This window comes from Colletes gigas, unplaced genomic scaffold, assembly GCF_013123115.1.
Source record: "Colletes gigas isolate AHSC1104 unplaced genomic scaffold, ASM1312311v1 Colletes_gigas_Sc00041, whole genome shotgun sequence".
Taxonomy (NCBI): domain Eukaryota; kingdom Metazoa; phylum Arthropoda; class Insecta; order Hymenoptera; family Colletidae; genus Colletes; species Colletes gigas.
This window is the reverse complement of record NW_025106670.1, coordinates 1,308,134-1,324,410: the sequence shown is the minus strand read 5'-3', so window position 1 is coordinate 1,324,410 and position 16,277 is coordinate 1,308,134. Positions and strand designations below refer to the sequence as shown.

The 16,277-nt window shown below is 36.6% G+C and overlaps 2 protein-coding genes across 2 annotated transcripts; both read right to left on the bottom strand.

Annotated features, from left to right (window-relative positions):
- Positions 1-419: 419 nt before the first annotated feature.
- On the bottom strand, positions 420-8,032 carry LOC122402878. The gene is made up of 7 exons (XM_043406036.1): positions 7,678-8,032; positions 5,039-6,332; positions 4,787-4,917; positions 4,659-4,720; positions 4,213-4,403; positions 3,341-3,793; positions 420-3,174 (listed from the first exon to the last, which is right to left on the bottom strand). Exons 1-7 carry the CDS (start codon positions 8,030-8,032, stop codon positions 420-422), a joined length of 5,241 nt encoding a protein of 1,746 aa, XP_043261971.1.
- A 4,326-nt stretch (positions 8,033-12,358) lies between these two features.
- Positions 12,359-14,893, bottom strand: LOC122402871 (sodium-dependent phosphate transport protein 1, chloroplastic-like). The gene is made up of 8 exons (XM_043406028.1): positions 14,449-14,893; positions 14,124-14,283; positions 13,943-14,055; positions 13,725-13,856; positions 13,436-13,643; positions 13,223-13,367; positions 13,034-13,148; positions 12,359-12,945 (listed from the first exon to the last, which is right to left on the bottom strand). The coding sequence occupies exons 1-8, from the start codon at positions 14,638-14,640 to the stop codon at positions 12,790-12,792; spliced, it is 1,221 nt and encodes a 406-aa protein (XP_043261963.1). The 5' UTR covers positions 14,641-14,893; the 3' UTR covers positions 12,359-12,789.
- Between the last annotated feature and the right edge of the window lie 1,384 nt (positions 14,894-16,277).

Here is a 16,277-nt window from a genome sequence, read left to right as displayed (position 1 = left end):
AGTAAAAAGAAGAGACTATTTTATGGAATTAAATTTTGATATACTTTGATAAAGGAAGTAGATAATTTCAGAAGATAAGATGTACTAAAAGTAGTAATTTTGACCACGTTAATTATGATTTAGCTACATATTAAAAATAACCTTTTATTAAGACTTAATTAACACATTACCGACCGATAGCCTATTAATCGACTGTTTTACCGGCCAACACTTACCGACCGATAGCGTATTAATCAACTTCTTTACCGACCAACGCTTACCGACCGCTACCGGTCGGTAAAGTGTTAAAAACGACCCTACTGAATGCAAAAAGCGTCGTTTTTAATCGCTTAAAAGAACCACAGACACAACATACAAATGCAACGGAACATTTACAAACACAAACGTGATACAAACGGGATACAAGATGGCGGAAGGGATCACGCGACGATGTCGCAGGTGATCGTGAATTGCAAGCACCAAAACACAATGGAGCACACGACACCATAGACAAGAGGCAACACGTTTTCCCTCGAGAACAGTAAAAACCGATTACGCAGTTTTCCATTGTTAGTTTTCGAGATTTTCTTGCGAAACCTCAGGTTTTTACTGTTAGAGATTTTCTGGGTGCAACGTATCTGCTCGATCGTCGCGTTTTCCGTTTCGTGGACCAAGAATTCTACTAAAGATCTCGTGTCCTTTAATACAACGCTACTGGACGACTTCCTGGGAATTTCTGAATCGATCTCGCCAAATATATCTTCGTCAAATGGAACGTTCGACGTCGAAACAAATTTAGAAATTACGCGCTCGGATTTATTCTCACGATCGATGGACGCTTCGGATGCCTCGCGATCTTCGTCACTGCCCAAACGATCGTAGCTTCTCGTTACGACAATATCAAAATCGTTGCTCTTGTACAAGCATTCCAATATTTCTTTGCAACTTTCGAAGTCTTTATTAGTCGTCTCTTCCGTCTGATCTTCAAGTTCGTTCGACCTGACCTTCAAATGACGTTTATATATATCAATTGCTCTGTACACGTTGCGTGCTTGGATCTCAGCGACCCGAAGAGCCGCCATTGTTTCGCTGGAAATAACTTCAGCGAGCTTGTTCGATTCGATTTCTTCCAAGTACTCGAAAGACAGATCCAAAGAGCTGGATGACGACTCATTTTGTTCGTCACGCTGCGTCTGACTCAACAACTGACACAACTCGTGACGACACTTGTTCAGCGAACCTCGATCATCCTTACGAGTCGATTTTTCTAACGAATCATTACATTTCTCTGAGCTCGTAGAAAAATCGACGCGTTCGGTGGCTACCGATTTCGAAACACAGGAAACGCGTACAGTTTCCGTGAAATTATCGCTGATTGGAAACGAGTCAGTCATCGTAGAGACGTTTCTGGTGTTTTTCATCAAGTTTTCTGTTTTTTGGGTCATCTTCTCGCGACACTCGCTAGCCACGTGTTTCACCGTAGCGATTTCCGTCTGTGTTCCTATATTCTGTCGTTTGGTCGATGCAAAAGTGTTCTCCTCAGGTATAGTTTGCAAGCTTTTCGTTGTGCACTGGAAACCAGTATGTGAGAAAGCATCTTTGCTATTCTTCTCTGTACTAGTTGCAACGTGTCTTAATTTGTCTGCATGATTAACATCGTCTTCGTTGCTTTCCACCACTCTTCTCAATTTGCCTTTGCTACCATGAACGCTGGATGAAACGTCGACAGAGCTAGCAGATATCTGCTTCAAACGTCTGCGTATTCTCTGTTTATCTTTCAAACATTGTTCAGCTTTGTTCACCAGGTCGATATCGACACCTTGGTTGTAAAGAAACTCTTTCAACATTGTCAATGACGTCGTGTGAGGATTCGTTATTGACTTCTCTACTTTTAGAGATAATGGGTTTCTGGGTTTCTCTTCTCTAATTGTTGCATTTTTTAAATTTTCTACTTTTACAATTGATGGATTGCTAGACTTCTCTTTTCTTGTAACTAATACATCTTCAGACTTTTCTTCTTTGGAAGTTGGTAGACTCTTCAACATTTCTTCACCAACAGGTGGATTCTTACATACTTCTTTACAGATTGGATCTTTTATATTTTCTAGTTTTACTATTGATGGATTGCTGGACTTTTCTTCTTTGGAAGTTGATAGACTCTTCAATATTTCTTCATTAACAAGTGGATTACATATTTCTTCCCGGATTGAATCTTTTAAATTTTCTACTTTTACAATTGATGAATCCTTCTTTTCTTTAAAGAGTGTTGAATTTTCAGACATTTCTTCTCCTACGACTGATAAATTCTTCTCTTCTCTGACCACTATCGAGTTCCTACAGCTTTCTCCATTGCATCGTTGTCGATCCTCGATGCAATTAACAAAAGACACGCGTAGATTGCTACGTTTTCTGGACCTTTCGTCCCTCTGTTCCGGATTCGAGGTACACGAGGAAGAGCCAGAGTTCAAGGATGTCTGACAGCACTTGGAGGACTCGATTTTGGCTACGCAATCGGAGCTCGAGCTGAAATCCGCCATGCAGCTTGCACTGACCACAGAGACGAAGCTCGAATCTGCATTCTGTTGAGAATTTTCAATCTTTACGCTCACTTCCTCATCTGTGGTGTTTTCTTTAACATTAGTAAACAACGGAGTAACATCATATGTTAATGGTTGCTCTAGAAGCTTCCCCATTGATCGATGATTTTCAGGTCGACTCGAGTCTACGTCCCTCGTGGGTTCTTCTTCCTGAATCTTCGTTTCTTCTTTGATCGTTTGCTCCAGTTGAGGAGAATTCGTTTCAACCTGAACACGATAACAGTCAACTACGTTTTTAATCTTCTTGCTCCCCCTTTTCTCTATCGGTGTGGATTTTATAATTTCTTCCAATACTCTAAGAACCCTAGATTCCTTCTGAGTCTTCTGTCTAGCTATCTTCTCCCAAGATGATGTCTTCTCAGAGTTCTTCGAGCAAACAGACTCAGAATTCCGCAGAGGTTCACTGTAGCCTTGCGTTGCAACTCCCAAAGTTCCTGGTCTTGGCTTGAGACGTGGACTAGCCCTCAAGCTCGCGTTGCTTCTTTTTCTTGAGATCTTGCAGGCGTCAGTTTCCAGCGTAGGAAACACGTCCTTGGAATACGTTTCCTGGGAAACCTTTTTCTTAAACTCGCTTATAGCTCTACTCTGTTTCGCCTCTCTGAAAGGAAAATTCGAAAAATAGATTACATGATCCTTGACCTTGGTCATTTGACAAAGTGTTAAGCAGATGAAAATGGGATCCCTGATATCAATAACTCTGACAAGAGAGGTCGAGATGTTTATTCCCCAATTCTTTAGAATTTTCTATTCAATATTAGGCTCACTTCGTGTTTTCCACCGGTTGATTGCCTTTTTCCTTGGCGAATGGGCGATATTTTTGCGTCAACGTTGTAGCGCTGCTCGAAGACGGAAGTTTCACCGATCCACCAGGTCTCCAAACCGGTTGTGGATTACCAGAAACTCGATGCTTTTGTCGTGGCGCCATCTGCTTCGATTGACTGAAATTCGCGCTCAATGTCGTCTTCTTCGCGACTCTTTTCTTCTCAGTGTGGCGGCCATTGTCGCTCACTTTCTTCTCAACTCTGTTTTGCGTAGCCTCCATGAATTTCTCTTTCTCAAGATTCCTGGGGGATACGAGTCTCACGGATGCTTTGGATTTCGATTGCTTCAACGGATTATTCGAATTGAAAGCGACAGTCATCTGTGTTTCAATAGAACTCTTCTTCTTTGTAGGATTTAGATCCGCCATTTTGGATCGAACGACTCCACACTTCTGTCTGAAATTTTGTTTTTAGTATTTGCACCAGAAAAATTTATATGGAAGCATTTGATGGAGTAGTTTTTAAATATTTGTACAATGTGTCTACAAAATATAATTTCTGAATACTAGACTGCGGATATGCATTTATGGGGAATTTTAATCCTCAAAACACTACAGAATGCATTTAATATGCAAAAATATAAGAAATACTTAAAGTAAGATACGAATTATTTAATTAATTTCATTAATTCATTAGTTTCATTAATTCTATTAATAAAAATGTGAATTTGCATAAAGATCCGCAGTCTACTGATTACAAAACTGATTACAACGTTATAAATGACAAATTACACTGATCAACAACAAATATGCATTCTTTGTTTAAACAATCTATTCTAGTCCCTGCACGAGCAAAAAATTTATTCTAAAAATTACTTTTTATCGTTAGCTGACGATGCATTCGTTCCACGACAATTTCTCAATTTACATTGTTGCTGATTTTGAACATTCTCCTTTTCTTCGTTCATAGTCATCACACATTTGATCAGTTTGAAGATGGATCCGATCGCGCAACTTATTTCACATGTCCAGCGATCCCAAAACGAATCTTCGTTCAAAATTCCCCTCTGAATCCATCAGAAATTAATCAATCGCGATTATTTGCGTCCAAATTATATTAAAAAATGATACTAAATTCTATATTAAACGATATTAACACTTTACCGACCGATAGCCTATTAATCGACTGTTTTACCGGCCAACGCTTACCGACCGATTAATCAACTGTTTTATCGGTCGACGTTTACCGACCGATAGCCTATTAATCGACTGTTTTATCGGTCGGTAAAGTGTTAAATTCCTTGTCGCGTTCTAAACCTTACTTTTTTATTTCCACCCTGTTCTCTGACAATTTCTTTAGACTGCATGCTATTTAACTGGCGTTCTGTAATTAGAACAAATTAATAATCTACAGAATATGACTATCTTTGTAAAAATAAAGTATCCCCACCGTGTTCTTCGATTATTAATTTATTCTGGTTCACTGCATTCACTAGCTGAATAACGTGTTTCGAAAACAGTTTGGTAATCTTTAATTCAGCTTTGTGGCTATTGCTTGAACCGTAAATGTAACTCTTGCACCTGTTGAAAACTGCTTTTTTACCTTGCAACAATATTTGTGACCCATAGTGCATTTTAAACCAAACTTTCCAAAAGAAAAGGTCGTAAATTGCACACAAAAGAATGAATTACTTTCTTGTACCTCTCGATGGTGCTATTTAGAAGTTGTAGCGTCATTTTCGAGCAAAGAGAGTCGACTGAAACGCCGCCATCTTGCTTCGCCCTGATGCACTCCATTCTCTGCCAATCGCTGGACAGATGCTCGTGTATTTCCATCAAAAGTTTACATATTTTTACATCGCCGTTAACATTCAGTCGATTTCTATCCCCAGAATCTTTCATCGCGAATCTTGATCCCTTTTCAAAGCCTCGATCCTTCGTTATTTCCGATATTCGACTATCCTCGTTGCACGAACCAATTTTATTCGAATCAACGATACCATTTTTCTCAATTTCTCGTTTATCGATAATTATCTTCGTATTATTTTCGTCCGTATTTACGTTCTTTCTCTCAGAATTAGATTTCTTTTCTCTCAGATCGATTACTGTATTCTCCATCGATGATACATCGCTTTCTGAACGCTCGTAAGTGCTGGATCGATCAGAGTCGATCATCAATTTCGAAATCCCGCTTCCGCTCGAACTTACAGAGTTCTCATAATGAGTGTCGCTATTAAACACGTTTGATTCGCGCGAGGAACTCGAAACGACGCTTTGGTTTTCATCCTCGATCGTCCTTGGATCCTCCAGTGTCTTCTTCGAAACGTCGTTCGCCATTTTTTCTTCCTCCTTTCTCTTCAAACCTGATCTTACAGAATTTACATTCTTGTTGGTCTCCAATTGCTTGGAACTTCGATCGATCTTCCCTCGATCCCGAGTCGGTTGGCCTGAGGAGTCTCCATTTTGCAAGACACCGGAAGTAGACTCGTAAAAGCTTTCCACGCAATCTTTCTCGTTTCTCCGCGTACATTTTACTTTATTCTCGTCGATTTGGCATACTTCTTCTGTTTTCTTCGATCTCGCCTTGGAGAAGAGATAAATATCTTCCTCCAAGACCGAGGATTTCGAGGTTTCGTCGTCCTCCTTCGGGAAGGATCTCATCGAGCTTCCTTCTCGACTCACTTCGGAGGATCGTCTATTGAAACTTGAAGATTGATCCTTGTTTCCGGGATAGATCTCTATTAACTCGAACGGACAACTGAAGAGAGCAGTTCCAATGGTTCTGTCTTCTGCATTTCGTGTGTTGTTTGAAGACAATTGGGTTTCCTGCTTCTTGGAAGAACGAGAGTTCCTTTCGAGGACCTTGAAATCCAAGGAATTGGGAGCCACCGTTTTGCGGTCGTAGTTTTCTTTGGAAACTTCGTTTTTTCGACTTGGAAAGTCACGAGACGATGTTGCATGCTTCTGAGAGTCGATATAATCACTGCCATGCGCACCTGTTTAACAATGTTTGCGATGAGACCGACTAAATTGCATTTTATTGGTTTGGCGACTATGTAATTGCGAATTTCACTGATACAGTGCGCGACAAAATGATAGCACACCCTGGAAGTATACCAGTTCCTTAATTTTAGAAGTTTAGAGTGTTTAATGGGTGTAAAAAATTATTTTAGTCGATTAAAAAATTCGAGAACGTGTGAAATTTTTAGACGAAATTAAAAATTTTCAAATCATACTAAAAAAATTATATTTAGCTCCAGGGGTCAATTACAAGCATTCTTAGTGAATAGACACATCCTTGAAATCCTTCGCGTTTTCGAGAAAAAAATTCGAGAAAATCTGAGATTTTTCGACAAAAATAAAAAATTTCAAATCATTTTGGAAAAATTATTTTCGGTTACGGGGGTTAATTACAATCATTTCTGGTCATTTGACATACCTTCGAAATCCTACTAGGTTTCGAGAAAAAAATTCGAGAAGTTGTGAAATTTTTCGACAAAATTAAAAAATTTCAAATCATCCTAAAAAAAATATATTTAGTTACAAGGGTGAATTACAATCACTTTTAGTCATTAGACATACCCTCGAAATTTTATCCAGTTTCGAGAAAAAAATTTGAGAAGGTATGAAATTTTTCGACAAAATTAAAAAATTTCAAATCATACTAAAAAAAATATATTTAGTTAAAGGGGTCCATTACAATCATTTTTAGTCATTACACATATTCTCGAATTCCTACTCAGTTTCGAGAAAAAAATTCGTGAAAGTATGAAATTTTTGGACAAAATTAAAAATTTTCAAATCATTCTGAAAAAAATATATTTAGTTAAAGGGGTCATTTTCAATCATTTTTGGTCATTAGACATACCTTCGAAATCCTATCCAGTTTCAAGAAAAAAATTCCAGTAGGTACGAAATTTTTAGACAAAATTAAAAAATTTCAAATCATCCTAAAAAAAATATATTTAGTTAAAGGGGTCCATTACAATCATTTTTAGTCATTACACATATCCTCGAAATCCTGCTCAGTTTCGAGAAAAAAATTCGTGAAAGTATGAAATTTTTGGATAAAATTAAAAATTTTCAAATCATTCTGAAAAAAATATATTTAGTTAAAGGGGTCTATTACAATCATTTTTAGTCATTACACATATTCTCGAATTCCTACTCAGTTTCGAGAAAAAAATTCGTGAAAGTATGAAATTTTTGGATAAAATTAAAAATTTTCAAATCATTCTGAAAAAAATATATTTAGTTAAAGGGGTCAATTACAATCATTTTTGGTCATTAGACATACCTTGGAAATCCTACCCAGTTTCGAGAAAAAAATTCAAGGAGTGCTATCTTTTTGGCGGGAAATGGATATCAGTGGAAACCTACTGTTTTTTGGTTCCTTCTTCTTCAATGTCGTTTTGGAATGCACTTTAGCGACGGTGGTGCCTGATTGCACAGTTTTTCCTTGTAGACGAGATACGCTGCTCGATGTTACCGTAAGAGTTATCTCGTACTCCTCTTCCGGAGGAAGATTCTGCAGATTCTGAAGCAACGCTTCGTTTCTCGGAAACTTCTGGTTTCTCGCGAGACATCCATTTGTCTTCGAAAGTTGTTGAAGGAGACGTGCTTCGGCGTGTAAAGTTCCATTGCGCGTCGGATCCTCAAAGTTTGCGAACGGAGACGTTGACAACACGGAATTCATCGTCACGACAATATTACAAAATGGCGAAAGCTACCAGTGACAAAATAAAGAAAAACAGATTACGAACTGTTCCGTACGAAGAACATAATTTTGTTAGGGTTAAGGCAAATTTTCGAACGTCGCCATCGCGTTTCTGCTATCAAATGTTCTCCACGATTGGCCAAGTTCCGATCACAGGAAACATTCGCGAAACATCTAACTTTGCACTTTCTTTCGTTAGTCGTCGGACGTTGGCCTCGATAGAAAATTCGTGATCACTTTTATTTTGTTTCTGGCGCAATATTTTCGATCAAAACATGTTTTACGGCAGGTTAAAACTTCGTTTCGAAAGTTGAACGAGGATTCTAGGATCATTCTCGGAACTGGCGAGAACGTTCGAAGGTTTTCCGAGTTGCAACAAGCTACACTGTTCACCGACATTTCTGCCATTATATCCCGAAGCATCGTTAACGTCCAAGGTACATAATCGGGAAGAGATCAAACGTATCAACGGATTGTCGGTTTTCGTCGAAGCCACGAAACAACGGACAGAGAGCAAAGAGTATTCGCAGAAAATTGATAAATTCAAAGAGATAACGTCGCCGTCACGTCGTGATAGGTACGGAATCTGCAAAATGGCGCGCTTGCATGCGTAAAAGGGCGCCAAACACCTCAAGCGGTGGAATCTCGAATCACTTCGAGACCACAAAATGGCTGAAGTCTCGAATTACTTCTAATCTTGAAAATCTTGATCGTTTTACAATTCTTGACAATTTTTATTAACATTCGATGTGGAAGAATACTTGAAATGATCTTTCCTCGATGTTACAAATTGGCAAGAAGTATTAACGACAAGAAAACAAGAAAATTTATTTATGATTTTCATTAATTTATGTCGATAAACAAACGTAATGAAAGAACGTATTTCAGCGATCGTAAAATTTGGAGCAAATCTGTTTGGAGCTCGACAAAAAGGAAACCTGTTTGCCAGGGACCGATTTTCTTGAAGAAAGGAAAAGAAGTCGTATTCGCTTTTCAGCATTTTGTTAAACCCGAACAAATAATCGAGGATTACGTTCGAGCGAATATTTATAACAAGTAAGAACAGTTTTGTCAGACACGCGAACTGATAAAGATAATTACGATGAATTTAATTCACGTTTCTTTTCATAATGCTGATCGAGCAAATAAAAGTGAAAAGAGATCCATAATGTTAGTACGCTTGAAAATAGAACGAATTATGCGCGTAGTTTTTGAAAAGACTGATTTATGGAACTTCGCAGGCCGCGGTTGGTTAAAATTAATAAGAAAGAAACACCGAAATCTGCAATATCGTCTGACGACGATCGAATCGTGGATGCGAATCGTTACAAGTTCAAACAACATTCAAAGTGTGAAAAGAACGAGTTACATTTGGATGTTGAAAGGAGAGTACCAAGATGGAGGTTAAACAAAGTTAGACGTGTTATATTGAAACTGATATTGTTTCATAAGTCATTGCGTATTTCATCGAGCAAACATTTTAATCTTAACACTTTACCGACCGATAGCCTATTAATCGACTGTTTTACCGGCCAACGCTTACCGACCGATAGCCTATTAATCAACTGTTTTACCGGCCAACGCTTACCGACCGATAGCCGATTAATTAACTGTTTTATCGGTCGGTAAAGTGTTAAAATTATAAGAAAACCATTACATAGACCCTAAATATTATTAGAAACTTTAATATTTTATTACGATGGATAGGGCAAGTTCGTGTAAAGTTTGATTCGTGGATATTTCTATTTTATTAGGTGTACACATGAATAATCCAATTTTGTTAGTTTCTATAACTTTAAGCCATCTTTCAGACAGCTGATGAATTCTATTTTGGAAAAATTTTACGTTTTTGTACCTGGTAAAGTCGTCAAGCCATTTGGAAGTGCATATCGGACCGGTGTTGAATACTTGTGAAGGTTATGTTGGCCCTTTCGCTAAACTATCTTCTGTTTTAACACATGTCAACACTATATGACCGCAAAAGAGCGGGAAAATCTATTAATTTTAAACTTTATTACATAACTGCTTAAGATAATTTGAATTATTCGTTTGTACACCTGATAAAAGACTTGATTAATGAAAGACGCGAATCTTCAACCTTACAGGTGGCGCCACTGATCGAGTAATTACGAACGACTCAACACTATCATATATTAATATTTTATTTTACTATAAATTGTCAACAATTCGTAGATATCTAAATTTCAAACGAAAAAATTTGTATTATTCACAAAAACAATTCCGTTCTTCCACATTTCAGATTGACAAATCATTATCATCCCATTCAAGTGTTAAAAGTACTATTATAATTGGGTCATGAACTGTGTCACGAATGCACCTCTTGTTCGTTAGATTTTTGTAAGATTTTCGTTTTTAAAAAGTCGCAAAGGCTTATGAAATGACTTCCTTTTAAATAACTTTTTATTAGCCTGTTAAAATTGCTTTTAATACCTCGAGAAACACTAACAGTCTACAGAAAGTGTGCCCAGGAAAGTAAAAAGGCAGACGAGGGTCACGGCGACGCACAGTTTCCTGTACGAATTCGATCCACCCGGAAACTCCAAATCGGACACGAGGAACGTGAAACCGGGATTACAAAGCTCGTTTAACATTGGTCAAGGAGGTAAATAAATCTCAAACGAAAAGAACGTGATTCTATCAAACATTTAAACTGTTACACGTTTCCAGATTCCCCCTATAAGTCTCTAAACATCAAACAAAATTCTAGCAATGGTCTGCCTAAATTGCAATGGCGCTGCGACTCAGCGCCAAACAATTTGGAAAAGCAAGAAGATGCAACTGTTTATAATAAAAACACCAATTTACCAATGATAAGAAAACAGACGATGGATCGTACTGAAAAACGTGAGATTTTTACTAATTATTCTTTATCACGTTTATTGATGATATTTTTAATTTTCAAGGAAGACGAAATCCCATCAGCGAGATCGATCGCGATTTAGAAAAGGCAAAGACGGATTGGCGAACTTTAAGGAACAGAAATTTAGTCCCAGGATCTCGATCGAAACAATTGTACGACACGTTGGATAAAATGACGCGGGAAATAGACAAAATTCAAAAGTCGTATTTGGATCCTAAATCGAATCAGTATCTACGAGTCGCGACCAAAGCGTTGAATGATTCGCAGTCTCCGTTCGAAGAGAAAGTTGACAAAATTAAGAACGTACTTTTCCCGAAAGGAAATAGCAAAAAAATTGTCGATGAAATTTCGAACGGTTCCAACAATAGTTTTAAAAAACAATTGGAAACAAGATCTCTGCTCTCTGTCAAGAATAAATCAGGTGGTAATTTATCATCGAGTTTTAAAAAAGGGAACTTGAACGAAGCTCCCTTAAAATCGACGAAACAGATGAGTTCTGATATTGAACAATATTTGGAGGACTATATTAGCGACGCGGAAAAGAATTTCGTGAATAATGAGGATTTAAAACCTAAAGAATTGTTTTCATCGTCGGACGATGTGGCAGACATGTTGAAAAGATTAAACATACAATCTTTCGATATGTACGACATTGCAAACGACAATGACGATAACGAAAACAATTCTCCATTACAGAGCATGGAAACAATTAAAAATTACGAAATCATAAACGAAAATGTTAAATATTCAAAAAAGGATGATCGTTTAACACGAGATAGTAATGCATCATGCTTTGATACTTCGATTCAAACGGGAATGGAATCATCTCTAAAGGAAAATCCATTTTTGGAAATGGGATTGCATGCATTGGACACTAATCTATCTCGAAATGCACTATCGCGTGTGCTTCGATCGGAATATTTAAGAAAAGACGCGTCGCTGAAACCTATGTAAACTTAAATATTAAATACAGCGAAAATGTAAATTTTAGTTTTGTATAACGAGGGTAGTTTTTTAAAGATATAATTTACATATTTTAGAAAACATATTTTTTTTTTAATCATTAATATCTTCCTATGTGACGGTGCTTTAAAGACATTTAAATGTAATATGTGACAATTAAATTTCTCTATATATATATATATGTATATACAGTCTTATGTTTTACAGAATATACATTCGTTCTCTATAATAACGAATGAGAAATTCAGTTTCTTTTATACATATAAGATGTCGATGAAAGTTGATGTCAAACTTTCAAGGCATATATTACTCATCAAAATACATAAAAAAATTCATGATAAATATGGATCCAAATATCGTTACTTTCGGAATACAAAGCCATTTGAAGGAATTCATATAAAAATTCAAAATAATAATCATCGATTCTTATTTGCTTATTTGGATTAGTATTATAAGCCGCCACAGTTTGGCGCCAATTTTCAAGGACACCCTTTATATACACATATCTGAACATCTCACCTTCTATCCGTTCATCCTTAAAAAAGATTTAAAAAATAATAATTAATTAGGCTGTATTTTACATTCGATAATTAACATGATTAACCAATTCCATCGTGTGTGTGTGTAAAGCTATGGCACTATATATAAACAGCAATCCGCGCTAACGTTACGACTGCGAACCGAACGATAAGATTATGAGAATCTCTCGCATCTCACGTACTCAGTATCATGATATGTTTTTAATTAACCGACGTGTGATGTATAAATGTGCCGTATTGATGTCCTGCATGTAATAAATGAACAGGATTCGAAGGTACATTTTCACAGCATCTTTTGATCGTATAAATTTTCCGAATTTTACGCTCGCGAGCTTCGTTCTCGACGAAGCATATCACAATACTGGAAGTGCGGAACTGTGACTCTGATATATAATGGCCCCCGTGAAATTGATTGCTGCTGCCAACACGAAAACTGGCATCCAACGACCGTGAGACGCGGTCACCAGTTCAGCCGTCAGCGGTCCACACAGAATACCCGGTATAGTCGCCTAAAAAATAGCATTTATTAACCCTAGAAGGACTAAAGAGAGCTTATTAAGTTTTTCTAAGGTCACAGTTAGGAGAATTCAATCTTACGATAGTATTAGAAATGGCAAAAGTGATGCCCGCGTGATTAGGTGCTATATCTGCATGATTGCTAAGATGGCCAGCAGAGTTGCATGCGCAAAGGCCCATGGATATCGAAACAAAGCTGCAACAGACAAAGTGACAATGTGAGATATATCGTAACGTTTAAATACTAGAAAGAACAATTTCAATGCTAACATCACTGCAGCGAGTAAATTGTCCACGGCACAAAATGCTAATAAAAATGCGCCGGGACCAACTAGGCCTATGTTCGTCATCAATCTCCTCACAGACAAGACCGACCATCTCTTCTGTATGAAATTGTCAGCACTGTGTCCAGCAACTGCAACAAAAAAATAATAAATTATTTAATAGAATTTATTTACTCGATATTATTAAAATAATACGTACCAATACCGACGAGAGAATTTACAATGTACGGAAGCGCCGTCAAACTAATACTTTCTTTATTAGCCGACAGATTTCTTGCTAAGTAAGTTGGCAACCATTGCATTATTATATAGTTACTCCAGTTCATTGCAAAATGCGCTATGTACAGTGCCCATAAAGGCCAGTGTGAAATGAATTCAGTCCAACGCAAACTCCTAATTTGCATTACCTTAAAAATTAAAAAGAGTCAATTAGTCATTCTGGCTTATTTTGTTCACTTTTTAATAATTTTAAAAAAAACAACAACCACCTTAGGTACAAATAATGGAATTTCATCCTGAGAATTAGTTTCGTGATACAGTATTAACCACAGAAGTGTCCAGAGAATACCAATTGACCCAAATAAGTAAAAACCTGTTTGCCATAATACATTTGCACACAACTGGAAGTATTTTGTACATTTCAAAAGAAATTAATTAACTGTAACACATCGATAAACATTTAATTATAAATATTGATAAGGCTTACGATAGATGCGACTACTTGTCCAACAGAACCAGCAGCTACGAGGTACCCAAATGCACGAGAGCGTTCCTCTACAGGAACATTATGAGCAAACAGGTGGAAAATAACTGGCAAACCTACAAGAAATACTGTGTTAGATCAACTAGAATAAAGATGCGGAATTGAACGTTGAATAATAATTTACCTAGACCTTCTCCGAGTCCTAGAATCACCCTACAAATGATGAGCAATGGAATTGATTGTGCTAGAATTGGAGTTACAACTGTACTAATAGACCATAATAAAACCGCTAACATTAGCACTGTTTTGCACCCAAATCTATTTGCTGTACTTGCACCAATAATCTGATTTAGCAGAAAGGTTATAGAAATGTGTTACATATGGTACCACACGAAGCAACGAGGTAACATGTATGTTCTTTGGTAGATGTAACGTGTAATTGGTTAAAAACAATAACAAAAACTGAGGAGCGTAAATTAATCAGAGAACGTATGAGTGGTTAATCGTACCTGACTAGTGAAATAACCAAAGGCAAAAGCGGAGAGTATCCAACCTTGCCAATGCAAATTCCATTTGAATTCGTCGGTCATCGGGACAATTGCTATAGGCATTATAACACGATCGGCCGCGTTAATAAAATTCGCGGCGGAACACAGTGCTACGATCCGCGATGTACGCGGAAGCATTCTGAATTTCGGCATGCTCGAATAACTTCGATCAGTCACATCGCACGACCGTTCCGTTCGGTCCTAACCTCAATTGACACGTAGGATGAGAAATTCGTTACGGTGCTACGTCACTCGAAAACATTATGGTTGTTGGTTCAATATCTGCGTATTGAAGCGCTAATAAAATAAACAAATCCAGTAAAAACAGTCATAAAGATTATTCACATTATGCGGAGGAAAGGAACAGAACTCGACATGTCAAATACCATGGTTATGAGTACACGAATCCTATGTCGCCTCTTCTAATCACCTGTAGGTGGCGCTTCATTCGAACGATTTAAAATATTTATACAATACTTTATTCGATAAGTTTTTATTTCGTTTTTTAAATACTCCTTAAAATTATTATTCACGACTGTAAGCTTGTAGATGGAGATTTAAAAGAAGAATATGATATAATAGACGAATATCATGTTTTGCAATTTATACTTGTAAATGAATCGTCCGAATACTTTCGTGTAGTGTATGCAGATAAACTTAATTTATACCTCGTAATATGTAGATATCTACGTCTAATCTCTAGGACAGTTAGCTGCACAAGGACAACAACTATCAACAGAAATATTCACGAACGAATATATACATATATATACATATATGTTTAGTACTGTATTTTGAATAGGTACGACGTGCTATAAACTTGAATTTTTTTTTCAAAAATGCGCAGGATTTCGCGGGTATGTCTAATGACCAAAAATGATTGTAATGGACCCCTGTAACTAACTATAATTTTTTTAGTAGGATTTGAAATTTTTTAATTTTGCCGAAAAGTTTCATACCTTCTCGAATTTTTTTCTCGAAACTGGGTAGGATTTCGAAGGTATGTATAATGACCAAAAATGATTGTAATTGACCCCTATAACTAATTATAATTTTTTCAGATTGATTTGAAAATTTTTAATTTCGTCTAAAAATTGTATACCTTCTCGAATTTTTTTCTCGAAACTGAGTAGGAATTCGAGGATATGTGTAATGACTAAAAATGATCGTAATGGACCCCTGTAACTAAATATAATTTTTCCAAAGTGATTTGAAAATTTTTAATTTTGTTGAAAAATTTTATACCTTCTCGAATTTTTTTCTCGAAACTGAGTAGGAATTCGAGGATATGTCTAATGATAAAAAATGATTGTAATTAACTTCTTTAAGTAAATATAATTTTTTCAGAATGATTTGAAAATTTTTAATTTCGTCGAAAAATTTTATACGTTCTCGAATTTTTTTCTCGAAACTGAGTAGGAATTCGAGGATATGTGTAATGACTAAAAATGATCGTAATGGACCCCTGTAACTAAATATAATTTTTCCAAAGTGATTTGAAAATTTTCAATTTTGTCGAAAAATTTCACAAATTCTCGAATTTTTTTCTCGAAACTGAGTAGGAATTCGAGGATATGTGTAATGACTAAAAATGATTGTAATGGACCCCTTTAACTAAATATAATTTTTTCAGATTGATTTGAAAATTTTTAATTTTTTTGAAAAGTTTCACACCTTCTCGAATTTTTTTCTAGAAAGTGGGTAGGATTTCGGGGGTAGACCTATTCACCAAAAATTATTGTAATTGACCCCTGCAACCGAAAATAATTTTTTTAGAACGATTCGAGAAA

Bases quoted from the DNA above. Each gene is read 5' to 3' on its own strand.
- LOC122402878 (XM_043406036.1), bottom strand. From the start codon at position 8,032: ATGAATTCCGTGTTGTCAACGTCTCCGTTCGCAAACTTTGAGGATCCG. The intron at 6,333-7,677 runs GCACTCCTTGAA...ATTGTTAAACAG, and splicing joins CATTTCCCGCCAAAAAGATA to GTGCGCATGGCAGTGATTAT. The intron at 4,721-4,786 runs GTGGGGATACTT...TTCTAATTACAG, and splicing joins ATTAATAATCGAAGAACACG to AACGCCAGTTAAATAGCATG.
- LOC122402871 (XM_043406028.1), bottom strand. From the start codon at position 14,640: ATGCCGAAATTCAGAATGCTTCCGCGTACATCGCGGATCGTAGCACTG. The intron at 14,056-14,123 runs GTAAATTATTAT...TATTTCTTGTAG, and splicing joins AGGACTCGGAGAAGGTCTAG to GTTTGCCAGTTATTTTCCAC. The intron at 13,644-13,724 runs GTGGTTGTTGTT...TTAATTTTTAAG, and splicing joins TTCCATTATTTGTACCTAAG to GTAATGCAAATTAGGAGTTT.